Genomic DNA, 26,591 nt, shown 5'->3' on the forward strand with positions numbered 1-26,591 from the left:
CTGCCGCCAAGCCGTAATGTAAGCGTTACTGTGTACAATCGTGCAATGAAGCATATGTATGTCGTCACTAAATGAAAATTTCAATTTTAAAATCCAAACATATTTCAGAAATTTTAATTACCTTTTCCCGAGAGTTTACTTTGGTTTTGTGATGTGTTCCAACGAGTTATATGTGTTCATTAGTGGTAGCGATGCGTAAATATGAAGCATAATTAACTCTATGAAATTATTTTCCGATAGTGAAATTTAACTTTTAAACCTTGCGCAATGAGTTGTAATTTCCTCTGTACAAAACTGTTGTTAAACATTCGTGTCGCAAGTCACTAAAGAAATCGCACGGCTTGCCAAACAACATTTCTTGAAACGTCGATTAATTTCACTTCATACAAATGTTGTATCTATATTATAAAAAAAAAACTTCCCTGGCAGTACTTCTACTGCATTATAAAATCCTGCATTTGAGCCACAGTCCACCGACTGTGGCCTGCAACCGTCTTTTTAGACGAAACCAGTATCCAGCAGTGAGACGTACACGTGTTGATAATGACGACGTAAAATAACATTATCACACGTAGTTAGTATCTGATTGCTTTTATCATACAAATTCTTGGCAAATAAAATAAATATTGATATTATTATTAACAATACTGATTATTAACTTGTCTCTTAAACAAAGTAAACATTAATGTAAATTACTAAGCTGTTTCATACCAAACACACCTAAGTGAAGATAAACGTCGTTCAATATAAATTACAACGGAACTCTATGTTTAATATTCGTAAGCGCAAAATACCATTCGGTCTTTTTTAAGCGAAATCCAGATAAATAATTATTAGTATATGGAATTACGGGCTCATAGAAAAATGTATAATAAAGTTCTTTAATTATAAAAATTCGTAAATGGAACTAAATGAAAAACAAAAACATTGGTGCTTCTTTGCGTAGTTGTAGAAAAATTTTAAAAAATCCCAACTTAGGCTCACCTCACTGGCTCAGAATCGAAGTCGTCGCGTCCTGTTTTTCAACTACACCGCATTGCGACGCGCAACGACGCGCGACGACGATCGCATTAGCGCGCCCGTATCACAGAATGGTACGGCGTCTGACGCCTCACTACGCCCAAGTAAACGCGCGTCGACACTCGATTCCATATTTGCATAACACAAATTTGTACCTTAGTAATGGGAAAATAGAGATGAATATACTATAGGCGAAAATCATGACGCGTCGCCACGCTTCCACACTGCGCCAGTGTGAGTTGAGCCTTATTGTCAAACTTTACAATTTCGCCATTTCAAGGCGAGAATTAATCGGCACGTTTTAGGTAAGCATGCTCTATTTCCAACGTAGCTGCTCCTTGTATGTGTACCGACGCACACATTCGCTTAACCTCGCGGTGCACTCGAGTTGCACAGCGCGTTCATTCATTATAGAACGCGTTCGCTCGGTGTTTAATGCAATTGTTGCATAATGAGGATTCTTAAAGTCATATTTAGGCCACGAGGTTTAACCGAGTGGAATAAGTAATAGGTACGAGATTTTTGACGAGAATTTTAGTTCAGTATTGAAAAGAGCGCCTTTGTGATATGGTTTATGAAATTATAATTGACACTTAAAAGTACTGGAGTAGAAAAAAACCTTTTCTCCGGCGGTACTTGGCCAATCACGGGCACCTCTATTCTATCTCTTTGGTTTTTTGTTTTATAGGGGTTTGTGTGGCTTTACTTTGAGTTTGTTGTCGTGGATTGTTAACACAATATACATAAAAAATTGGTTGTGTTTCATTATTTTAATTTATTCGTAGAGAAAGTATTGTATGCAATGATTAAGATAAATAGGTCTTAAAATCTCGTGACTATTACTTAGGCCACTCGGCAAAATCTCGTGTCTTGAACGTGGAACTCAACTTTAAGAACCCTCATTATGCAACGATTACATAAAATAATATTTCGGATTACAAGGTTTTCATTAATAAAAGTATCGGTTTGTACATAAAAACTCGCATTTCATTCCTAATTTATGATCGTACTCCTATAATCAAAACACTAATCCGATAAAAATATCAATACGTAAATAGTGCATTTGACAAAGGTTATGTGATGAATACCTTAATGTTTACAAATTATGTTTTGCAACCTGTAGATACTACTAACATAGTAATGTGACGTCGAGTATACAACCAGAAATAGAGACGAAATGTCATTTAATTTGTTTGAAAACTATTCTGCCATGTCATTACTGTGACAACTGCGCTCCGATTGGCCAGCCCGAATTCGAAACAATTGACGGGTGTCGTCGATTGTTTCCCTTCAAATAGACCAGTTAACTTGAGCTTTGCTAAAATGGACGAAAATTGCAAAATTACATATTTAATATTTAATTACCGATTAAAATTGATTGCGTTTGTTTTATAATTAGATGTTTTGTTACTTTTCCCCACACCACCGAATGAAACAGCACGCCATTATTAGAGATATTATCTTTATTACAATAAATACAGAATACTTTTGGAATATACGGAGACGTACACACAGGTCAGTTGTTGGCGCTGTCTATATTTCAGTGCAAACGAGATTTGATATTTATAAGTGATGTGTCACTGATGAGTTACCAGGAATTTACGTTATTTCGTCTCTATTTCTGTTTATATACTCGATGTTTATATAACGTGACAACCCTAGACTCCAAGCGACCGTGACTCGTTGACGCACCGAACAAGTGGAAGTTGCAATACTTGTCAATGTTATCACTCAGCTATATGTTCGATTGGAGTTGTCTAAATGTTATTTAATTAAGGCGAGTCACCGGAGGAGAAGCGGGAAAAACAGTTCAGCTAGGTCCAATGGTTTACGTATTTTCTATTAAATAACGATCTTACAAAAAATATACGATACATCTAAGGATATGGTCTAAAGAATGTGCTAATGTGTTACACGATAGGATGTACTTCACCCGATCATATAAAATTCTGAAAAGTGGCTAAAATAAAAGTCTAAAACGAATTATTTAAGAATAACTTTACACATAATTTACATGGCGATATTTCTTTTTAAGTACTACAAAGAATCTGCTAAATTTTGGTTTTCAACTGTAGCCCTATAGTTATTAAATTCACATACATCCCAAATTTTGAAAATTGCCCAGCGGTTTAACGGTGGTTTACCGTCAGCCGCCATCGGACGCTTGTCGACGTCGGATCTGTGTAAAATTTTCTCCGCCTGTTTTTATTTTATTCATATAAATTTTCAGCGCGCGTGGGTACGGGACGCAAATGGCGGCCCTCATACCTCATCTCCTAAAATATACACTCGCATTGAAATACCTCGCCTTAAGAATACTTCATTGAACTAGATTCCATAAAGTACAGTCAACAAATTAGCAGTCGAAGTAACCAAATACTTTAATCACATGTTATCTTAAAAGATTTGAGGGCTCGTGAAAATCACACGAGCAAGAGTAATGACTTCCCTTGCGGATTTCAGAGCATCAACTCCTATTTCAAAAGTTACCAAGCCAACTTTAGAATCCTTTGCGACTTTGATGTTATTACTCGCTAATATTCGCTAATATTTGTTTGTGAAGTATTTACTTGATATTTAGTTTACTCGACAGTTGGTACCAAGGCCTCATTTATGTAATCTGTTGTATGAACCTTATGTATTACCCATTTTTGGTACGAGGTCTTGAAGACATTAAATTAGGTCAATGATTACAATAATAAAATTGCGAACCATAGCACCGCTACATTATTTTGTTTCAACTGTCACGATCACATTTGATAATTGATTACTAAACACGAACGATTTTTTTGGCCATATCTACCGTACCCTCTGTCATCGGTTTTCATAAAAGATGAACCGAGAACGATGGCGTCATAAGCCTAAAACCCTGCATGTTATACGATATGAGGAATGCGAAACGTAGATTGTTATTTGCCGATGGCAACGCACTGAGAACCTGATACTTGCATTGATACGCTCCTTCTGAGAATTATTTCGATGATCATTAAATATTTTATAAAACTTGGACAGGCATTCATTCAAGAAATGTTAGAATAATATCTTATGCTATTAAATTTTGAATATACAGTCGGCCTGTCTGTCCCTGATTTTTATTTTGACTATTTGAAGACAGATGCTTTGGTTAAATAAATTAATACATTGCATTACATAACATACTGCCTCAGTGTAGATGGATGATAGAGTAATAATCATTATTAAAAGCGTTATTACTTAATTTACTTCAATTTTAAAGCATTCTGTAATTCTGTAGTAACAGAACATCTTGATATGCAACAAGATGGAAAATATTACATGGATTACTAAATTTATACCAATAACAAGTCCCATACAGTGGTCGATTCATGTAAAATGTACATTTCAGACAATTAATGAAGCCATATAAAAACAACGCATGCGCAGATTGAGAAACTAGCGTTCGGCGCCACTGAGTCGCGGCGAGTCATCTCGCGCCAATAAAGGAAGCCAAATACCAATCAAGGCGAGCGCATGCAATCAGTCTGGTTTGCTTAACAATGCTCGGTTATTACTGGTTAAGTATAACTATACAGAAAGTTTCATTTCCATTATATGTCTATACTTTGTTATTAGATTTTGATCGTCAAAAAGGATGAAATATCTACGAAGGATGGCACTAAGCAACAAATAATATGAACAGTCTCCAGTCTCCTTAATAATACACAGATATTGTTCACTACTTACTATTATTGGAAAATTCTAAATTCTTTACAATATTACTATATTTTTTTATTTGTTTTGGAGTATTAAGATTGTTATCTATGTCTATCTCATCTTTGAAGGGGAGGCGACGAGTTTTAAACATTTCGAATAATTAATCGGTTATTTGCAGATTGACAACCGTTATTGGAAATTTTCAAACTTTTCTTGACATTTTATATCCTTTGCGTATAATGAAATATTGAAAACCGATCCAAAAGTATTATTCTATTTGAATAAGTAACGACTCGAGTTAATTGCACCCTAACAAAACATTTTTTCTGAAAAAATTCAATCGCAGTAATCTTTGGGAAATAAATTATTTTTTCACCATCAATCAGTTACGCCTAATATTAATGCAAACCAGATTTTTCTGAAGAATTCAGAAGAGCAACTTGTAAAGTTTCTTGCTCATTCTTCTTAGGGGAATCTTACGAATATACAGAATTCCCCTGTCGTACACACGACCACAGGTTAAAATGTACAGGCTGTCACTTTTCTATTTAGCAAAGTTACACTACGCCCTGCTGTCACGTTGTGGAAAGTATAGGTATTGTTTAGAAAGCATAAAGATGAACTGTTTCTTTCGTTATAAAAAAGTTGCTCTTGCTGCTTGGGACATGCGGTCGTAATGAGCAGTTGAGTTTAATCAATATGACAATTTCAAGTACAATTTGCTTACCTACGAAACAAAGATTATTTGGCTCTATAGTTAACAAAAGTTTTATCGGATTTTACTATCTCAGTCAGCCGTGATCATGGGACCTATAAAGAGCCTGAAACGTTGTTTTGTTTGAAAACACAAACATACGCTATTTAGATCCGTTAAAATAGTATCATTGCCAATGTTTAATAATCGCGAAACGCTAAGAACTCGTTACGGTGTAGGTACCTTTTTTACAAATTATTGTTTAGCATTCTAAACTGACTTCGTGGCCGAACGGTTACCATGCTGGACTGCCACGCAGAGTTTCCGGGTACGATTCCCGGGCCGGAGGGAGTATTTGTACGTCTTACATTTATTTATCCCGTGACTTTGAGTGTAATTTGTGGTTGTCTATATGTGTGTCCATGGCACCCGCGATACAGGGTTCCCCTGGTGCGGGAATGTGTCCGCATTATTTGTTATTGTTCGACTAATTTGGTCATGTCAACAGTGGATAATAGAAATCTGTTAAAAAGTTATAAACAAGACCAATATCAACCCAGTAGCAAAGACAGTCTGCCTTATTAAATGTTTACATTTGGAATCTGAACGTATACCACTTGGATATACAGATATTTTTGGTTAGTTGGATCGTCAAGTTCATATTGATTTTGACTGTACAAAAGGACCCTTCTTATTTGTCGTATTTGCTCCCATTAATATCGATATTATTATAATAGATACGTACCGCTACAGAACGTCTATAATAATAGATAATAATGGCAATTCACTCTGGGGCACAAACCAGGACACCCTTAACAAAAGCAATTTAGAAATGTTCATTTCCCAAACTGGTCATTGTGAAAGTATTCATACTATGTACACACGCCAGCACATCAAGCTACACATTGACGTATCTTGTCCCGTTGCACTGGAGGCAATTTTCGAACAAAAATGTGTAGTCTGATGTGCCGTTGTCTGTACGTCACTTGTGGAGTGACGATATTAATAAGCTAAAATTTAGACAATACACAAATGATTAAGTGCAATCAAGTGATAAATAAATAATTAGTAATTTGTTATAGCCGAAACGAACCCGGAACAGCATCATGATACCACCCCGGGAATATAGACATTCAAACAAAAAAAAATTTTCTAATTGGGCCGCAATCGATGGAGATATCGGTAAATACACGGATATGCCAATAAAATTTGAGGATTTCATCCTCCATCCTCATCAGATTCCAAATTGGTGACAATGTGTCCACCACGAGAATGCACCCGTTCAAACAAAAACAGAATTTTCAAAATCGGTCCACAAATGACGGAGTAATTTGAAAACACATAGCCTACATACAGCCGAACGCATAACCTCTTCCTTTTTTTTAAGCAATTTTTGTAGCCACTGCGTAATCAATTTTATATCAATTGTGTAACGTTAACTACGAGTAGATACGGGCCAAAAAGCAGGTCGCGCGTCTATCGTGGAAATCTCGAGCAGTCTCTGGAAATTCAGCAGCTACCGTCTCGTTCTTAGGTTGTTTACCTACAGGTTGGTTATCTACAATGTTGTTACACAAATTCACTTCCACACATTAATAAAGATCTTGTACTCTTTTTTTTAGTAGCAGAAGAGGTTCTTGTAAAAGAGTTCTTCCAGGGAAGCATTTCGGCCGCGTTTCGATTTCGAAAGCTAAGGGTGCTGGTGAAATTACAAACACATGGGACTTGTCAGCTTATGTCTCCGGGTGACGGGCACAATGGCAGCGCCCCCAGATCTTTGTGATTTAAAGCTCTGAGTAGCAATGCAACTGTTATGAACAGGCGTGTTTCTTATCAGATGGCGCACGAATTTTTCGTGCCGTCACTAGGTATCATGGCTTTTTTAAAACAAGCCTTAATACGTGGGGCACACTATAAGTTTCCGGAATGAATAAGAAAAAAATACTATACATGGTCAGAAATGAATTTATTGTTTCTCAAAATATTCTCCGTTAAAGCACTTTTTCATAAGAATGAATCAATTTTGAAAACATTTATGCCACTCCTCCCTGACAAACTCTGAAACATATTTTTCATACTCTTCAACGGCCTCTTCAGGTGATGAAAATCGTTGACCGCGTAACTGATTCTTAAGTTTTGGAAATAAATAAAAGTCACAAGGTGCCAGGTCGGGACTGTGCGCGGGATGGTTCATAAGGTCAACGTTGTTCACCTTATAAAATTTATTTGTCTCTCGCCGTGTGAGAACTGGCATTATCGTGGTGCAAGATGATACGGCGTTTACGGTTATTTTTACGGAGTTTGTCAATAACTTCCAGCAAACAAATGGTCGTGTACCAATCACTATTCACGGTACAATGATTATCCAAAGCAACAGACAGTCGTCACGTGTCCAATTTTATTAAAAAAAGAAGCAATCATCCGTTTAGAGGCAATATGCACGCACGCCACTTTGGTTGGTTTCGGCTCATTTTGAAGGACCCATACGCTTGATTGCTGCTTTGTTTTGGGATCGTAACTATAAATCCATGTTTCGTCACCTGTTACTATGTCCCACACCAAATTTGACGCCCCTTCGTTGAATCTGGTAAGTATGGCATTGCACCAAGTGATGCGATCCGTTTTTTTAGCCCCAGTCAAATTGTGTGGGATCCATCATGAGCACAGCTTTTTCACACCCAAATGTTTGTGTAGTATTGATTGTATTTGACTCATGCCTTTGCCTAAAGATGCCCGAATCTCATGGTATGTCACATGCCTGTCTGTTTTGATCATACGGCGCACAGCATCGATGTTTTTGTTTTGTTCACAGAAGTGGACGGGCGACCACCACGAAATTCGTCACTGAGATTCACACGACTGCGTTTGAATTGTGCAAACCAGTTATAAATAGTTGTCTTGTATGGTGCTTCATCGCCAAAACCAGTTTGAAGCCGAGCGAAGCTCCGCTGAGCAGTTACATTACACTTAAAGTCGTAGAAAATCATGCTACGAAAATTTTCACGAGTTAAATCCATGATGATGTACACAACGGATTTCTAAAATGACGCCACAATGTAAAAACAAGTGACAGTCAGATGAAACATACTGTATCTACAGCCAAAGTCTTCCATTTTCAAATGTTTTAATTACTTTTTAAGTATTGTTTATGTAAGTGACTAGTTCTGGAAACTTATAGTGCGCCCTATACATATATACACATTGTCAATACTAATCATTTATTATTTGTATAACAAATACATTATTCTATTTCGGCCAAAAGCATAAAGTAATCGAACGTGTATTAGCTATGTAGTCATTGCCTGCCACATCATTAAACAGGAGTTATAACACGTATATATGTAATATATACTCATAAATCATAATCTCAGTACAAAGTACCAAAAAAAAACCGACCTTAAAAGTTCGTGGAATTGCATCTATTTGCAAAGTTTTATCGAAATCGATTACCGGAAAGATTGTGAGTGAAGCGCTTGTTTAAAAAATTGTTATTTTCCTCGACATCTAGAGACAAATATATTACCGACTTACGATTATTACATACTGTGGAAAACTACAAAAAATGTGCTGCTTTCTCCCAAAGGTATGGAAAACGTCATGTGTTAAACGAGCGCTAAGTTTATGTCACAAAGAAAATACTTAATGGCCGAGTAGGAGGCGAGACGGTTTAAACGTTACCGAGTTAGCAACATACAACCTACTTACCGCCTTAGTAAAACAATGTATTTTGTTAAAATTGGTTGCTCCAAGTTCAACACAACTTCGATTTGTAGGTAATGGGCCTTATGGACCTTTAGACCTTACTACAATATAACAAGCTATATACTGATAGCCATCTTAAGAGAGTACATAGGCCGTAGTCCTCTTTGCTGCCCTTGCAGGTGGGAATTTGTCTACAATAAATACCATCACATTGCGTGTATTCAAAATTTAAAAATAAATGAAAGAATGTGCAAGCAGCGTAAGATCGGTCGTTGTCCAGCAGTGGACGTCATTCGGCTGAAATGATTATAGCAATGAACTGAATTATGTAAAGCAAGTACTTACCATCTCTATAACTATAGCCCCTCACTAGGGAAACCCTGGATCGCGGGTGCCCTAGATACACACATAGACAACCACAAATTTCACTCAAACTCAGGAGAAATAAGTGTAGGCCATACAAATATTTGTCCCGGCACAGGAATCGAACTCGAGACCTCTGCGTGGCAGTTCAGCATGGTAACCGTTCGGCCACTGAGGTAGTAAAAATTATTGCTTCTCAATAACGAATCGAGCTACAGTTCAATCACTTATCATTGTTTGGCATTTGGTTTCTTAATGAAGCAATTCCAGATACGAATTCCATAGGTATTCAAAAAGTTTTACAAATTAGAAACTCATATAAATTGGACGAATTCATTTATAAATCGACCTTTTTGGTAGAGCTCTCATTAGGTCTGTCAACTTTACGTACGTAATGAGTTAGGCAATTTCAAAGTTCCTGAAATGAACATTTACTGTAGCGTTAATTGAATATTTTAAACAATAATTAGCTAATTATTCGCAACCCTTGTTTTATAAGTGAATCACCACACTTATTGACGCGGAATCGGCTTGAGATCAACTCAAGCAGAAAAGGTTTTATTTCTATGCAATAAGAGCTAAAAAGACGATATTGACGACGTACGTCGCGCCTCATTCCAGAAGAAACGTACCTATATATTTTTCACTCTTAATCAACTTTAAGCTTTTTCAAACCGACACAAGCCGATTTCATTTCGATAAGTGTAAAGACCTCTTAAGTATTCTTAGGATTCTGACTCCTTCTTAAAGAACACGTTTTGAAACTTCGTGTAAAAAAAAAAATACTTTTTTTCATGATTTTGAGCCGACAACATTCATCAACTCCTTAACGGCACTTTAAAAACTGAAATTAAGATTAAGAGACAAAATAAATACATTTATATTGTAAGCCACGTTGCTTATTAGGTTATTTATAAGAAACTCTCTATAATATTGATAATAATGTAATTTAGTCATGTAGTAAATTATATGGATTACAAATTAACATAACTTATGATTTTGTTATTCGATACTTTCGTCCATTTCTTGCTTTTGTAATATGCTATCTTTAAGACCACTAATAAGTAATCAGTATAGTTACCATCGGTTTCAAAAATAGCTTCATATTACTAATTTCGCTTTTTTACTCATGTCTATTATATTCCTTGACGCCTTCTTACCTTATGGAACGTTTTACTTTCCATTTGTCTACATTGTACTAAACACATCTGCAACTTTCTCATACCTCCAACTTTTATTCCAACTCTTTTACCGTGTCTGCAAGCAGACTGTGGAATTCTGTTCCTCAATTTATTCAACGATCCCCTTCTCTCGATTCCTTCAAACAACGTGTCAAGGACACTTCCTTAACTTCTAAGTTTCGTCTTTTCTTTATTTCCTGTATTTATATTTTATTTTATTTTTTCTCTTCAAAAGTACATAAAAATTTGATATTTATATATCTATACCCATTGTTGATATTATATTTATTGTTATGTATTAATATTAGCTATATGTTTATCAGTATTTTATCTACATATATGTTTTTATTACTATTTCTTATGTAATGTATTTATGTAGAGAGTCTCTAGTTCCAACTCTTTTGCATATACCCCAAATTCTAACCTAAGATTACCGCTGCCTGTTGTACATTAACTTCTATTTGTATACTTTAGTGTCCTGTGTTGCCACTGTAATTTTATGTGCAATAAAGCATATTTCATTCATTCCTTCAATAACACGAACAAATATATATTGTGATGAAAATATTATGCTGGTATTTCTTTTTACAGTTAGTTTCATTTTTCATTTAGCATTGTGGATTCTAGTTTTACAGTTCCCGTTTTGATTTCCAGTAGGTCGGGAAGAGAATTTACTAAATTGGTTTCAGTCTAGATGTTTTGGGTAGTGCTATATAGTGGATTTCTTTACTTAAATTGGCTTTAGTCTGGGTGTTACGGATAATGCCAAGGAATTTATTTTGGTGTCCTGGTACTCATAGCTCATGGGAAGTACGTATTTTGAAACCTCTTCAATTTGTTTTACAACATACTTTTATTATATTCAGAAAAAATGTATAGAAGTATTATTTCTGATAGTTATCCGAATTTAGACTCTCGCCACTCTCATGGCCTAAACGATAAATTGTTATTATTATTTATATTAAGGTATAAAAAACATCTGTTCATCTACTTTTGGGGCTGACTGTACATAATGGCTACACGCTAGAGACGCTTTCTTACGAGCGTTTCTTACGAAAAGCCGTACCTAATTCATCCCCTATTGGACGTACTAAATATGGGTTTTTAATAGTAATATAATAATAATATAAACTTATACGGTAGATGGAAAGGCGTATCTAATTCGTCGCTTTGAGCGGACATACTGGGTACGGTATTTCAGTTGTTTAGCCCCTTAGAAAAGCGTACCTACCTCGTCTCTCCTTGGGGGACGTACTGTATACGGACAGCCATATACGCAACCCGGTCTACGTGGGTGCACGGTTCAACGATGAATTTGACATACACTTTTTAAATGAATTAAACATAAAAGATACCGTGTGCTAAAATATATAAAAGATAGTATGGGTTCTTTAGCACTTACCTTTTTTGCATTCATCAATGTCCTCATCCGAATTGTCACCGCAGTCGTCCTCGCCCTCACACACCCAGGATAGCGGTATACACTTTCCATTCCCACATTGAAACTGCTTCAGGGAACAAACGTCTGAAAAGAAAAACAAAGTTACAGAAGTTAATTAATGTTCAACTTTTACTTTTACCTAGAATAATTCATTTAGTTTATTTAGAACCTATTCTATTAAGCGTATAATAAAACTTTAAGGGTTCATTGTAGTCAAGAATCCGAACATAGGTACTGATGTCGAATCACACAATGACGTACTAAACTTAAATTTAAGATTAGTGCAACTGTCTCTTTAATTGTCATTAACAACAGGACCGAATGTCACTGTCAAATTCTGACAGCTCGATTCAAATTTATTTGTCGTCCGTGATCGATGGGGTTGTAACTTTATAAAGAAGTAGTAGAAGTCATATTTTTACAAAACTTCCGTACATAGTCATTCTTACTTGACATAGGCGAAATTGTTTCGATGGAGCCATAGCACTTAAAAGAAGAAGGATGTCAATTTTCCAGTTACAAAATTTGTGCACTTTTAGAAAAGTTTAGTTAAATGTGTCGATTCTCTGAGCATTGAGCCAGCTCAGGCGAGGTGCAACCGTTGGCTCGAAAGAGTACCATCTACCTTTGTCCCGCCTTTTGAGTCTTCCTCCCGGACACGAATTGCTACGGCCAATCTGTAAGTCTTTAAATAGGCTTTGGACTCGGATTGGTCGAAGAGAGGACAATATGCTCAGGTGTGGGTTTTCGGATGCTGCTAACCTGAATTATTTTGGGACTCACATCGTGCCGTGCGTGCCCTGACACCTGCACGCTTGACAATTTACTGGCGGCTACTAGTACCCGGTCGATGTGACTGAGGTCTGGGCCACTATGTATAGTGTCTGCCATCGATACGACAAGAAAAAATAACTTTTCATTTTCGTTTACACGAGACAAACGTGTTTTTTTATGTAAAAGTAAGAGCAAACGAGTAAACGATCCACTTGTTGGAACGTGGTCAGCGTGGCTTATGGATATTTGCAAGACAGCAGAAATTGGCTATGTATTGCCAGCCTTTTTCGCTTCACGAAGATCCCCATGTCGTAGCGCAGAGGTCCGTTCCACTTGCAGGTTCGAGAAAGGAACGAACCTTACATATGCGCAGTCTATCCAAGTCTAGCATCAAAGATGTGGGGATGAGCACTACGCTTTTGGCGGGACGTGCTAGCTATGGTGCAAACGAAATGTTCAGTATATTTCATAACATTTTATTATTTTATAAAAGTAATCTGTAAGGAAGAAATAAGCTAAATAAGTCAATCAAGTGAATTGGCAAAAAATGATGTCCTCGTGTATACTCTTTTAATTATTCACATACACAGGTAATTGAATACCACCATTGATAAAAATAACTCAATATCTCCAATGAATACTACGCCAACTTTTAGACCTGTTATGTTTCTATTTTGGTTTTTGTTTCTTTACATATTTTCTATCTTTATCTCAAAATTGTTTTTGTTGTTTTTTTTTTAATTTTATTTTTTGTTTCTTTTTTTCACAAAATTCGGGGAGCATAATATTAATAAATAAATATGGCTGTTTATAAAAATAACGTAAAAAGACCAAAAATAGAGTTGCATTGTATTCATTGGAGGTATCGAACTAATCATATTATATTACAACAATGCATATTATACGCAAGTATCAATATTATAAAATAATAATATGCCGTTATAATACTGATAATGAACCGATAATGATAAATAAAAAGCGATTCATAAGCAAATGATTGTCGTTATTTTATGTTATTACCTTTTCATTATTTATTGCTTGGTGGTAAACCTAATAATGTTAATATGCAGATATGACAATCATAATAATTAAAGTAGTAAATACAGGTAATAAATTAATTTGAATAAACCATTTACGAAGCATTTTTATTTAAATCAAAGAATGGTCATTAAAAATAGAAGTTATTTTAATATATATTAAATTTAGATGATTCGAAAAACTTGAGGGATGATAGTACTCGTCTATAAGCAAAACTTTACTACAAAACAGCAGTTCCACACAAAATGTTATACATACATCGATGGCTTTCCAGAACAGCGACCTATCTCAAAAATACCTAACTCAATGAGTTGGTGTAAAAACAAAACCAAGGTGTGTCTGACGAGCAAAGCGGACGAATCTTATTCCGACCCAATATTTATTAATTGTTTTAAAACTCGATTCAATCACAATATAATTTAGCTCATTGTGAATAACGCTGCGTAATGAAACAAGTCAAAAATTTAAATATTACTTTGGGCGATTATTCTTGAAAAGCAGCCAAAATGACCAAAACGCATACATCAGACCACACACACCTTTTTCATCCTAATATTTTTCCCTATACTAACATATAGTGGCACATTAAATATGTCAATATTTTAAGCAAATATGTGTCAAGCTTCTGTAGAAATATATTGACTACAGCTGAACATACAATAAAAGGAAATCTTTTCTCCCTGGGAAATCTGGGAAACTTAGCGCATAACTCATTTGGGCCTATTGTCGAAGAATAACCATTCGACATACATTTCCATGATCCTCACGGCCTTTATAAGCCCATTACGTTATGGACACGAGGATCAGAATAGTCAATACAATCGAGGAGACTATACTTCGAGTCCACTCGTTTGATTTATGCGGTAATATTTTCGAAGAACCAATTCTGTATGGAAGTTTCGGTCGTAGCTATGATTTACACTCTATCGCGCACTGAGAAATGTAGTTTTCATGTCTATAAAAGCGAATAAAGCAAAAGCGCCGCAAGCTGTAGCTTTAATGGAAGCCTTACTCGTAAAAGTGTCTTTCGCTTCTGAAACATTTCAGTTCGATTACGACATAATCCTCAACGCAAGCATACAGAACATTTAAACAACTTTTTGAAGTGCGTAACTCACGACAATAATGCGAAGTCATGTTCATTAATTAGTATAATAGAAACGTTTGAGGACAACATTACTGCAAGAACGCTTCAATCGATAAAAAAAAATTCTATATTATTCTTATTCATATTGAACATCATAATGTTTTTTATTACTACTTTCTTATTATTATTATTTAGAAATTTGTGTTTATTCGAACAAATCGATAAATAAAATCGATAAAGATCGATCTTTATACCGTTGTAATACAACATTTAATATTGTACCAAGTTAACAGTACACAGTAGTAACAGTAGTAACAGACAAGAGCGGCTATTCTTAACAATAATTAATAATAATATGTAAGAAATTACAAATGTAAGATACACACAAACCGTGAATGAATATTCTCCACTTTCATAACACAAGTATGGTAACTCCATTCAAACGCAGCAGGGCAACTTATGTGTGTACGTCTGCCGCGCGTCATGTACGGACGCACACATTCGCATAGTAAAGAAACGCGCGTGAGACGACCAGCGCTATACAACGCGAGTGCATCGCGAAATTATGCGAACGTGTATGTTTGTATACGACACGCGACAGGCGCGCACACATAGAAACAGCCCTGCTACGTTTGTATGGAGTTACCATATTTGTCTTATACTATTATGTAACACAAATTTAATAATAGCTTTATAGCAATTTTCTTTCATTAGCTACTAAAGCCGTGAGTCTTGTTTTATTGCAGCATGAAATTGTAAACATAAGTCAATATAGCTTATATTCTCCATTGAATCAAATAGGTATACTGTGGATATGTTAAAAGAACTTTTCAAAACACTTAAAGCAATGTAAATATATTGAGAGGAGTTGTGTACAAGCAAACTTTTATTGGAAATCTTTTCAACTAAGCCACACGGGATGCCGTATCAAAATGCGACGTTTTATTTGTTTACTTTTAACATTCCATTATTTTTACAATCTTCAACTACACAATAAATCACCCGGAATTCCTGGAAACAAACACATACTTAACTGTTTTCCTGTTCCTTTTATTTAGAATTGAAGAATTGCAAAGTCAATAAACCCGACTATTTCAAGAATTTATATCTACATGTGAGAGATAAGCACCTTAAACCCACATTTTAAAATTTAGGTGTTTTTAGAAACATTACTTTGAAATTCCAAAAATCACGCAATAGAAAAATGCGTTAAGTCCTATCGACGACGTTCCTATTTTAAATCTTAAGATTGATTTTAAATGTCTAGTTAAGAGCATCATTCTCTTTAAAACGCTCTGTAGATATAATTACTATTGGGCACTTAAGGTTCTTTACCTCTCACCGTCACTCACTCAGATATTAGCAATGCAAAGAGCAATCATTATAGGCACTACACTTGTTACATCCTAATAGCCCTGACACAAACTTGAAACTTTAGGTGGAATTCGAGTTCACGTCAAACAACTCTCAAGTAGCCCCGGAGTCGTCAGCTGCTTGCAGCCAAGTGTCACTGAAAGGGACACTAATTTAATTTCATTGCATTAGCCGAAGGGCCCTTGTTTGTAAAACGGGCGTGTGGTGACGGCTGACGGGTCTTGCTGACATCCAATCTGTGTGGAGAACCCTCGTGTCTGTCTCATTGAGAGCAAATCGCTCGAGCTAGGGGAGCTGGCCCGGCAAATTGGTGTATTATGTCAGTTTACGTCGTTTTCCTGACGGCTCTGAAATTCTGGGCCCAGATTTAATTTGGTTTTATTAAAAAAAAGCAACAAGGTAAACTCAAATGAGAATAAAAATACGCTTTCCGTAGAAAAAGACGTAAACTTAGACAACTCATTAAAAAAAGGTATTACGCGGCTCCCTATTAGTTTTTACTAATAAAAGCACTTTTAAAAAAACTGATAAAAAAGTATCTCAAAAATACAAATGTTTGGCGAATGTTGTGGTGAAACAGGGCTACAACGTTTTCCTGGACCTATGAAATATTCGATTCATAAAATCAGTCACGATTTCAAACAGAAAATTATGACTTCTTTAGTTATTGTACCCATGAAAAAAATTATGTTTGCGAATTATTACGGAGAAAAGTGTTATATTTATTAATAAATTTTGTTAATAATATATATTAATAATAATAAAATAGACCGCTTATTCATATCATAAGTCTTATGAAGATGTACGTTTGAAATATTGGACAAGTGTTAAAGTTACTTTTACGTGAAATCTACAGAGACGTCCCAGGAGGGTATAGATAGCGACCTACTATACAGAAATCTAAATGCGCACGTGCTTTATCATACTGCTTAATATCACTTTCCTTATTATTAGGTTCCTTAATCTTTCCTCCATGTTTATTTACATTTCTATTTCCTTCTATTAATGCAATAAAAGTAGAGAAAAGTTCAATAGCAAAATACGATAATTGCAATGAAATGTACTCATTTCAAAAGCAGCTGTCGTATTCAAATGTGGTTTGCTACTCCAAAGCAAAGTTTGATATACAATCCAACATGATGAATGATGAACATGATGAAGTAGGATGCGAAAAAACATGAAATTTTCTTACCAATAGAAAATGAAATTATTTTTCGGATCTAAATGGCGTAATTTGTTTTTTCAAGCAAACCAACTGATTTTCCTACCAAAGCAAGCGCTTTTCATGTAGATAAGGGTTTGCACTTTGAGTGGTTGTCACTTTAAAGTTCTTAATTACACTGAAACATATTCTAAAAATTTCCACACAGTGTAAAATTGCCATGTTTTGGAAACACTATTTCAGTCCAGGTTGTCAAAAAGCTTTATTTAAGCACGGTGGTTCGATCCACAGAAATCTAAATAAAGTGCCTATTTTTTTTTAATATATGTATGTGGTATGATGAATTTTGAATTACTTAAGGCGAGTTTCAACGTTTGCCTATATTTTAGGAGGTGAGGTGGGGGACCGCAACCCGCGCGCTGAAAATTAATATGAATAAAATAAAAATAGACGGAGAAAATTTGACACAGATCTGACGTCGACAAGCGCCAGATGGGGCCTGACGGGGCTAGCGCCATTAAACTGCTGGGCAATTTTCAAAATTTGGGATAAATGTCGATTTAATAACTACAGGACTACAGTTGAAAACCAAAATTTAGCAGATTCTCTGTAGTACTTAAAGAAAAATATCTCCATAGAAAATTATGTGTAAAGTTAGATATTTTATTAGTAAATAATTCGTTTTAGACTTTCATTTTAAATTGTTTTCAGGATTTTAAATGATCGGCTGAAGAAAATCCTATCATGTAACCAATTAGCACATTCTTTAGACACTATCCTTAGATGTATCATATATTTTTTGTAAAACCTTTATTTAATAGCAAACACGTAAACCATTTGATCTAGCTGAACTGTTTTTCCCGCTTCGCCTCCTGTGACCAGCCTTAATTTATAAAATTTAAGGACAGGACAGGCAGAACACACTATTTGTGTCCATTTTCTTTATTAGACAGATCTACCATCTACTTTACTTTTAAACAGGATTTACCAACTCATTACAAATGTATATTATATATAGTTTATTCTTGGCTATAAGCGATTACCGTTTCAATCACTGACAAAGATTTTGACTTTCGTCTCTGAAACGGGGAATTTGTAACATAAAAAGAAAATTTAAATACGATGTTAAGAAAAAAGAGAAAGAGCGAAAACAAAGGGAAAACATAAGATATAAATAGACAAGTAACACAAATACAGGAGAAATATTATATTCTTAAACCACAGCTACGTTGAGGCTACACAATAAAGATGTGACATAATGAGTGACCAGATCACGTGCTCAAAATGATATTGGGAAATAAAATCTCTGTGTTCGTGATCCACAAAGAAAGTCTCTCCTTACTCAAATCTGACTTCTCCAAAATCATTTTTCTACTATATTGCCCGAACCATGTCACGCGCTATTCACCTCGCGACTCATATCGAGCAGTATTGTCTTTTTACGATCTATCAGGATCAAGTGACAAAACCGCCATTATGCTATCTGACACTTGAGGTCTTGAGTAAGAACAACGCAGTATCATTATGCTAATTATAAAGAATCGTATATTTATTTTACAAGACAACAAGAGCATTAAAGTTTCGAATGGTAATTCTAGTCCTGTTAAATAAGAATTTTACTGATGCAGTTACATACCTCTAATAGAGTTCGTTCATATCAGACCAATTATGCATGTATTTTTCTCTTGAGAATATTATGAAAGTGACCACATGTTAATATAAAGCTGCAATTATATATTTCTTGTTACGTTGCTTTTGCAAATGAAGTCCGATCCGTTAAGACATCGATGACTCGTTGATAGTGCGGGAGATTCAAATCCTGAACTGAATAAATGCTCTTCAGACACAGAGCCGGGATCCTGTGTTTGAATACAAATGGAGCGTTTATCCCAGAAAGCCAATTTGTATGCAAATTACAGGTCCGTTTAACTATTCTCGTTAGTTGCTCCTTTTCGGAATGTCTGCATTTTCAGTTAAACTGAAAAACACCTATTGCAATATATGAGGTGGGAACGTGTCAAATGTTAACCAACGATAAAATAACATTTTTGTAAAAGCCAGGTTTAGGTGCATAAATTGGTACAGACGAATTTTCTTTAAACGCCTGACATTCCTGACATCTCCCTTTTCTTAATACCTCTGAAGAAATGAAGTCGTAACATAACGCTACACAATTAATATCTATACGGTGAAGTCGACGTCAACTTTTCTCATCTTTGACTTTTTCCAGCTCTGTTAATGTGCTAACTTTTCACGCCAGATTTGCGGGCACGCCATAAACAGGAACGTGCACACAATTTTAACAAGAGATCACAGTAAGTCTTACAAACCGTTGCAAACAATAAATAATTCTCTTGTTAAATGTTAGACATAAAGTAGTTAAAACTTCTTTGTTTAAAATAAAATTTGATAAAATATAAACCAGCAGTAGTCGTTAGTGGTACGTGACTTAATGCAAATTAAATAAAAAAACAACACACTTCACATTTAAAAGTTAAGGATAAAAAAGCATATTTTAACACGCAATTGTTGCGAAAGAAATAAACAATGTTACCATTTATTATAAAAGCAGGTGCTGCCACTTTGATAAATGTTAAAAGTTACATACAGAAGGTAACGCTATTAAATATAATGGAGTAAATGCTCACATTTCTGGGATTGTTGAACTACGAAATTAGGGTAGAAAGTGCCAAACTTAGGCTTTGTTACAATTAAATCGTCTTAATTGACTACAACATGCTTCGAAGACAAATATGTGGGAGAATTAGTAAGATAATTAGTCGAAATGCATAACTTTGAAATGAAACTTTAACATAAGTTCTGCTATACACATAGAATAACAATAGCGATAATTAGAACATAACACGAATAACTAACACAATAAATTTACTACGTTTTAAACATAATTGTAATAAATTTAAAAAAAATTATATATTGAACAACAAGGACATATCAAACCAATACTAACGTCGATTGGGATATGGTCACTTCAATATCCGAAGCAGTTACAATTAATACCCGCTCGAAACCAATTGCCGACCCAAGGAACAAGTGGCTTATAGTGAATTTGGACACGGACAAAACCCGAACTAAGGCGTCATGTGTCAAGAGCTTAAAATCGAGTGCCAGATGGCGAAATGGTTTCCAGTATTCCCGATCTAACCCTCGTTTATCGAACGACTGTCTATCTATATCATCAGCGTAGGGCAGCAGTAAGGCTTAATGACAACGGTCCAATACAGAATTGAGGTCGACGTTAAGTGTCGCATTGGTCTTGGCAGCTGATCTAATTAAGCGGTTATCATTCAAACGAAGTAAACCACTTAATAATTAAATTAAAAAGACTCGGACACCTATTGAAATATAAAATAACATTTTTCTGCAGTCGTGTCAAATGTCAAACACACAATCTTCTATAACTAATCCTTGGAGTGAATACTGAACTTCGTTCAACAAGTTCGAAACAAGGCAAGTGAATTCTGTACTATGCACATTTAGTCAGAACTACTCTCACAAAACAAACTTCGAGCACAAGCTGCTTGCATTTAATTGAAGACTCGCTATACAATTATAACAACTCCATGCAAAGCAAGAGGACATGAATACAAAATTTTGAGATTACATTAATTGGACTCTGAACATATTCTAGATATTCTATTGCGGACGACTTGAAATATTGGTTTACCAATTTTGGTTTCAACGAAATTTAACTTTTTTATCGCTTTTGCTTCATAATTGACAATGTATTTCATTCCATTTTATTCTGCATCAATTTTATGAGCTTTTAGTGTTTACGACATACGTTATTGCGTATTTGCTAGAAACAAGCAGTTCGGAAACCCTCATCGCGCGTCACCTCAGTAATGGACGGCGATGGGCTGACTGTTGCGATGATATTGGATGCCGTCGGGAAAAGGAAAAATTGGCTTTCGTTATACGTAATGTGAGCTAGATAAACAGGAAAATATGCCCTAAAGTAAATTCACGTCTACGTACATTGCTTCTTGTTGCTATTGAATAATCTCCATTGTTCATTAAATATTTCGTGCCCGTATTTTGGCTGTCTGCTGACTTTTGCTCTTTTGTAATAAACGAATACAAAAAGTTCCGACTCTTCCTTGTCTAATCAACACTTGTCCCTTCGCTACAAAATTTTGTGCAGCTGGTGCCACACTCCAATCTTATATAAAACACTTTTGCAAGTAGCGAATTTTCGCCAATATTATTTAAATTGCAGCTTCACTGCTTTTGACAAATATCTTAGCGAGCCATTTGTTATTCTTTAATCTTCCAAAAGGATACCAAAATGTACCGTTATTATTTCGCTCAAAAAAACTTCGTTGATTTTATTTCCTCGGTAGAAACGAAAGCGTCTGCGGTAATAAAAATTCTATGAATCAATCGACAAATTCACAAAGCCAGAGGTTGTCTCTAATAAAATGGGGCTGAATATGACAAGTGCGATTCGTTTTTCATTTTTCACATAATGACGCCTCCTTCGGGCACAAAGCCCGTTTTATAGCTATCACAATGGGATTGTGCTCTTTTCATCAGCGGACTTTTATGGTCGTCGCGTCAGCTGTGGGAGGCCAAAATTGAGACAGTCAAAACTAAGTGCTTTCGATTCGGACAGCTACCAAATTTGCAACTAAAGCTTTTTGTACAACTAACATCTATAGTCTACTTTAGACACCAAATCTAATCATGCATATATTATAAACTTGTAATTGTTTTATCTACCTTTTGACGCCGTGATTGTTTGTGCGAACCTTTGTTTTATTCGCATTGATAAAAATCATTAGGTTTTTTATCAGTTTTCCGATAATTTGTAATATTATCTTATTTCATTACAAAAAAATAAAAGTATCTTTACTGCATTATTGGCTTCTCGCCACAGTATTGAACTTTGCACTGATTCAGAAAAATATTATTTCTAAAGTCGCCGTAGATATGTTTATACGATCTATTTATGTAACTTGGCACATGATACATGCCATGGGTGTAATAAATATATTGTACGGCGTTAGTAAACTTATACCAAATGCATGGATATCGCATGGTTAATTGCGAACACACACGTAGGTAACAAATTGATCTGTTATATGACAAGCTAAGGAGTTATGAGTAAATTACAATGACGCATTATGTATTTTTACATGAGTGAGGCATGAGCGTGGTAGGTATGACCACACAATTAATTGTTTTCCTAATTGAGTTTCTTGTTTTAATGTCACTACCTGTTCTAAAAGTCGCTCTGGACCATAGTCTAAGAAGGTGTTATAAGATAAATTTCATAACATTAAAATAATAAAACAGAAAAATCTATGTTTTTATTATAAATTAAAGCCGTTGGCGTAATGTTGTTTACTTTTCTTTAAAGAACTGGAACTCTGGCAGCCGATACCAAGTTTGCACAATTATATTTACAATTCACGTCGACGCGAACCCGTGAATTAATGCAAAACAGATGTTTACGATCAAATACACGGTCATTTGTTACATAAAACAAGTTCGTATTATAAAAACTAAGTTATTTGGGCAATAATATTGTATTCCAAATTGAAATATTTGAGGCAATTCAAAATTATGTTCAATCTTATTACATTACTAGCTTTTTAAATAGGAGAAAGTGCCATAATTATATTTCATTAGTGTTTTTATTAAATTGAAGTGTAAGAGAAAATAAGCATATATTATGCTTATTTTCTCTTACACTTCATTATTGGCTTATAGCATGGCTATAAGCCAATAATGTTTCAATTTTCTTATTGGAGTATAGATAGCCATTATAATTCTATTATCCATATTCCATTGCCACTTATGGGAGTACTTAGAAGGTGACTTGCATTTTTCCTGTTATCGTATCTGATTTTGATTCCTCTATCATTTTCCAAACATTGTCAACAACTGCACATATATGCGTTATGTATTGGAACCACGTGCATAGTTGCCGTAACAAACCAGTTTCGAGTTAATAAAAATAAGCCAATTAGTACCTTGTAAAGTAAGAGGTATTTCCATCTTATAGGTGATTTGCTATTTGTATTGTTGCCATTTACTACATTGTCATGGAAATTTTAAGGTCGTATTTTTTTATTCGTTACAATACGTAACGAAAATCATTATAATTGCAAAAATATCACGCGGAATTAATTAAATGTACTTAAAGTAAATAATTTATAGTTTCAAAAAAGAAAACGTAAATAAAACGTATATTTATACTTACTGCCGTGTGAAACTCCAGTGGTGTTTGCAGCAAATACTCCAAATATTTTAATGTTTACAACACAGAATAAAATACACCACCACATTATGCCACTATTTTCGGGGGCTGCCCGACGACAGCCCACCAAATTGATCATCTTGTCCTTCGCAAACTTTCGATTTTGACAATATCACTGTGGATTAAGAATTTATTGATGCTGCAATTACGTCACGTTCAGCACATGCGTTAATAGTTTCTGTCACTGTTAGTTTAATGATCGAAGGACAATATTTTTGTCATTGGTCCGTCGGAGCTGTTTTGAGGTTATTTTTACGTGACTTTGGTGCGAGCGCGACGGAGAATGTCGCGGGATGACGAGGGCGCGCGGCAGGTGAGTGGTCGCCGGGCGCGCCGCTAGATGGCGCGTGGTGCGCACGCGTGACGTTTGTTTGATTTCGGCGACCGAACCGTGGCGCTGCGCTGCTGATTCTAGCTAGAGATTTTTCCAACGCATCTCCCGAACGTCACTTCATAAGGGAACGGCCACATGTATGCAGCATCATAACGTAAATAATATTTGACAGTAGTTGCTTTTTATAGGAAGACGAATATATTTTTTTTATTAAAATTAATAATTCATTTTCTTAATAATTAAATTTCAAAATGTTAGGTACTTAATCATATGGATCGGCCGGCGGCAGGCACTCCGAAGAGCTCATTCCACAGGCCCATAAAAAAAGCGCGCGATTGTGACATTACCCGGTTCTCCCTCAGACGCTACTGGACTTGGTGCATTTTCAAGGGCTAAGGGTAAACAAATTATAAACTTTTACCTATTCTTACGATTTCATATACAACGGTAACTTACCACAGTACAAGCAAACAACGAAGAAAATAAATTAATTTAAAAAATAGGCTAAATGCCTTTCGTATATACATCAAGTAAATTTAGGCCAGGCTCAGTATATGTATACACTGTAGAGCAAATTGTTAAGATCGTCGTTATCGTAGAAAGATCAATTCATATGATCAGACCCTTATGGGAATGGGAATGCGCGCGCAGCCTCCTGCGAAGACGACGCGGGGGGCGTGGCGGCAGTTACGCACGTCCACTACGCAAAGAGATAAGACAGCATACCCGAACAAGTTGCGAACACCATTCGCTACTAACCGAACAAACTGTAATCCCAAACTTCGCAATCCGTTCGGACTGCGTCGAGCAGATAGCGGGATAGGACCCTGAAATAACTCTTTTACTACGCTATCACAAAGCAAAGGTTAATTCGTTTCGTTCGGGTAATGTACGTTAAGAGCGTTCCTTATTTATTTGTGCATAATAGCAAATCAATGACGGGCTTGTTTCGAGATTTTTATAGAGTTTGATTAAACCAAATATTTATGAATGTACTTGATGATTTAAATTAATAACACAAAGAAATTCATTCGGTGTGTGGTACATACGATTATCGAAACGTTCTTATTCTTATAGCTACTTTAATTTTCAATTATGTAGTACTTTAGCCGTTTATTCGTATTCCAAAATAACTTAATTTCTGATCCTTCGAGCCGGCTAGCTGTTAAATTGAATTACGCAAAATTTTATTTTGAGCTCTGTACCCCAGAATTTTTAAACGATGAAATAAAATAAAATTAACAGGTATCTGTTTTTCATTCAATGTGATGCAGGCATTATTATTTTTTGTAATGTGGTGACTGCTCTAAAAATAAACTTATAAAATGTGACACGATTGGCACATTAAAATGTAATTTTAACAATGTTTATTAGATAGGCAAAGGAGTCTATGACATAAGACAAATAACCCTTTAGACAAGCCCATTTTTCAAATTAAAATTGTGAAGTCAATTTAATTATACATTATGTATAATAACAATAAATATTGATAATCTTTCGGGTGTAAGAAACTTTATTTTCGTAAGAATTTACAATTCACTAAACAAAAAGTTATGGAATAACTACAAATTAATAATTAAAAGGGGGTGCACGAAAGGAGCCTCCGCGCACGACAAACGTATCAAGCGAAGCCTTTCCAGCTGTGCGTCTGTACCTTACGCCAATTGGCAAATTGTTTCTCCACCGTGTCAAGTATTATTTATTGTAAGCATGTCATCGATGCATGAAAAGACTAAACACTAAGAAGTAATTATCGATACGCGAGCGTATTCTTAACAAATAACTATTGTTTACTTACAAAAAAAAAATATCGCGTTCTTAGGCTTTCGCGATTGTTACACATATTAATAATAATATAACAAGCATAGCCCGGCACTAAGCAAACCCGGTTTCACGGGTGCCATGGACACACACGAAGACAACCGCAAATTACAACCAAATAAAGAAATAAATATAAGCCATACAAATATTCCTCTCGACCTGGGAATCGAACGAGGTAACCGACCACGGAGACAGTTAAAGAAATTATACATACACATTTACAATAAACATTTTCGATAGTGCTATTTCCATTTTATTGATGTAGGTAAATTTGAAACATTGTAAGTCCGAACCAGGGCAAACGTTGAAACTACGAAGGCAGTGAAACGTATAACACAGATCAGTAATTGCTTGAAATGATAAACTTGATTTTAATTAGTAATATTTTACGTGTTGTTACTTATTTGATTATTTTGCTGGAATAAATGGATTTTAGGAAGTGAAACAATTTTTCGGATCTTGGGGGTCGATTCAGAACCTTACAATAACTACGTCGTCGACGGATTCGATTTGATATATACGACTTCTTTTCATTTTTATTCACAATAACCGAATCGAACGTCAAACTGTCGTATTCGAAACCGAAACGAAATGACATCACACCCGTTATATTACTCGAACTTCTCGACCGGCAAAGGCTACAAA

General features: G+C 35.3%; 1 protein-coding gene across 6 annotated transcripts in view; it reads right to left on the reverse strand.

Annotated features, from left to right (window-relative positions):
• The window catches only part of LOC113230074 (low-density lipoprotein receptor-like), a 242,864-nt gene extending 218,735 nt beyond the window's left edge, over window positions 1-24,129 (reverse strand). For 3 of the 6 annotated variants that reach the window (XM_026463814.1, XM_026463813.1, XM_026463811.1), the window contains exons 1-2: window positions 23,735-24,126; window positions 12,035-12,157 (exon numbers count right to left, since the gene is read on the reverse strand). In XM_026463814.1, coding sequence (XP_026319599.1) covers window positions 12,035-12,157; window positions 23,735-23,870 — 259 coding nt within the window. In that variant the 5' untranslated portion in view covers window positions 23,871-24,126. Of the gene's footprint in view, window positions 1-12,034; window positions 12,158-23,734 lie in introns of all 6 variants that reach the window. The other 3 variants (XM_026463808.1, XM_026463809.1, XM_026463812.1) reach the window with 2 other exon arrangements.
• Window positions 24,130-26,591: the final 2,462 nt, after the last annotated feature.

The sequence above is a fragment of the Hyposmocoma kahamanoa genome, unplaced genomic scaffold (assembly GCF_003589595.1).
Source record: "Hyposmocoma kahamanoa isolate Upper Pololo Valley unplaced genomic scaffold, ASM358959v1 63, whole genome shotgun sequence".
Lineage (NCBI taxonomy): Eukaryota > Metazoa > Arthropoda > Insecta > Lepidoptera > Cosmopterigidae > Hyposmocoma > Hyposmocoma kahamanoa.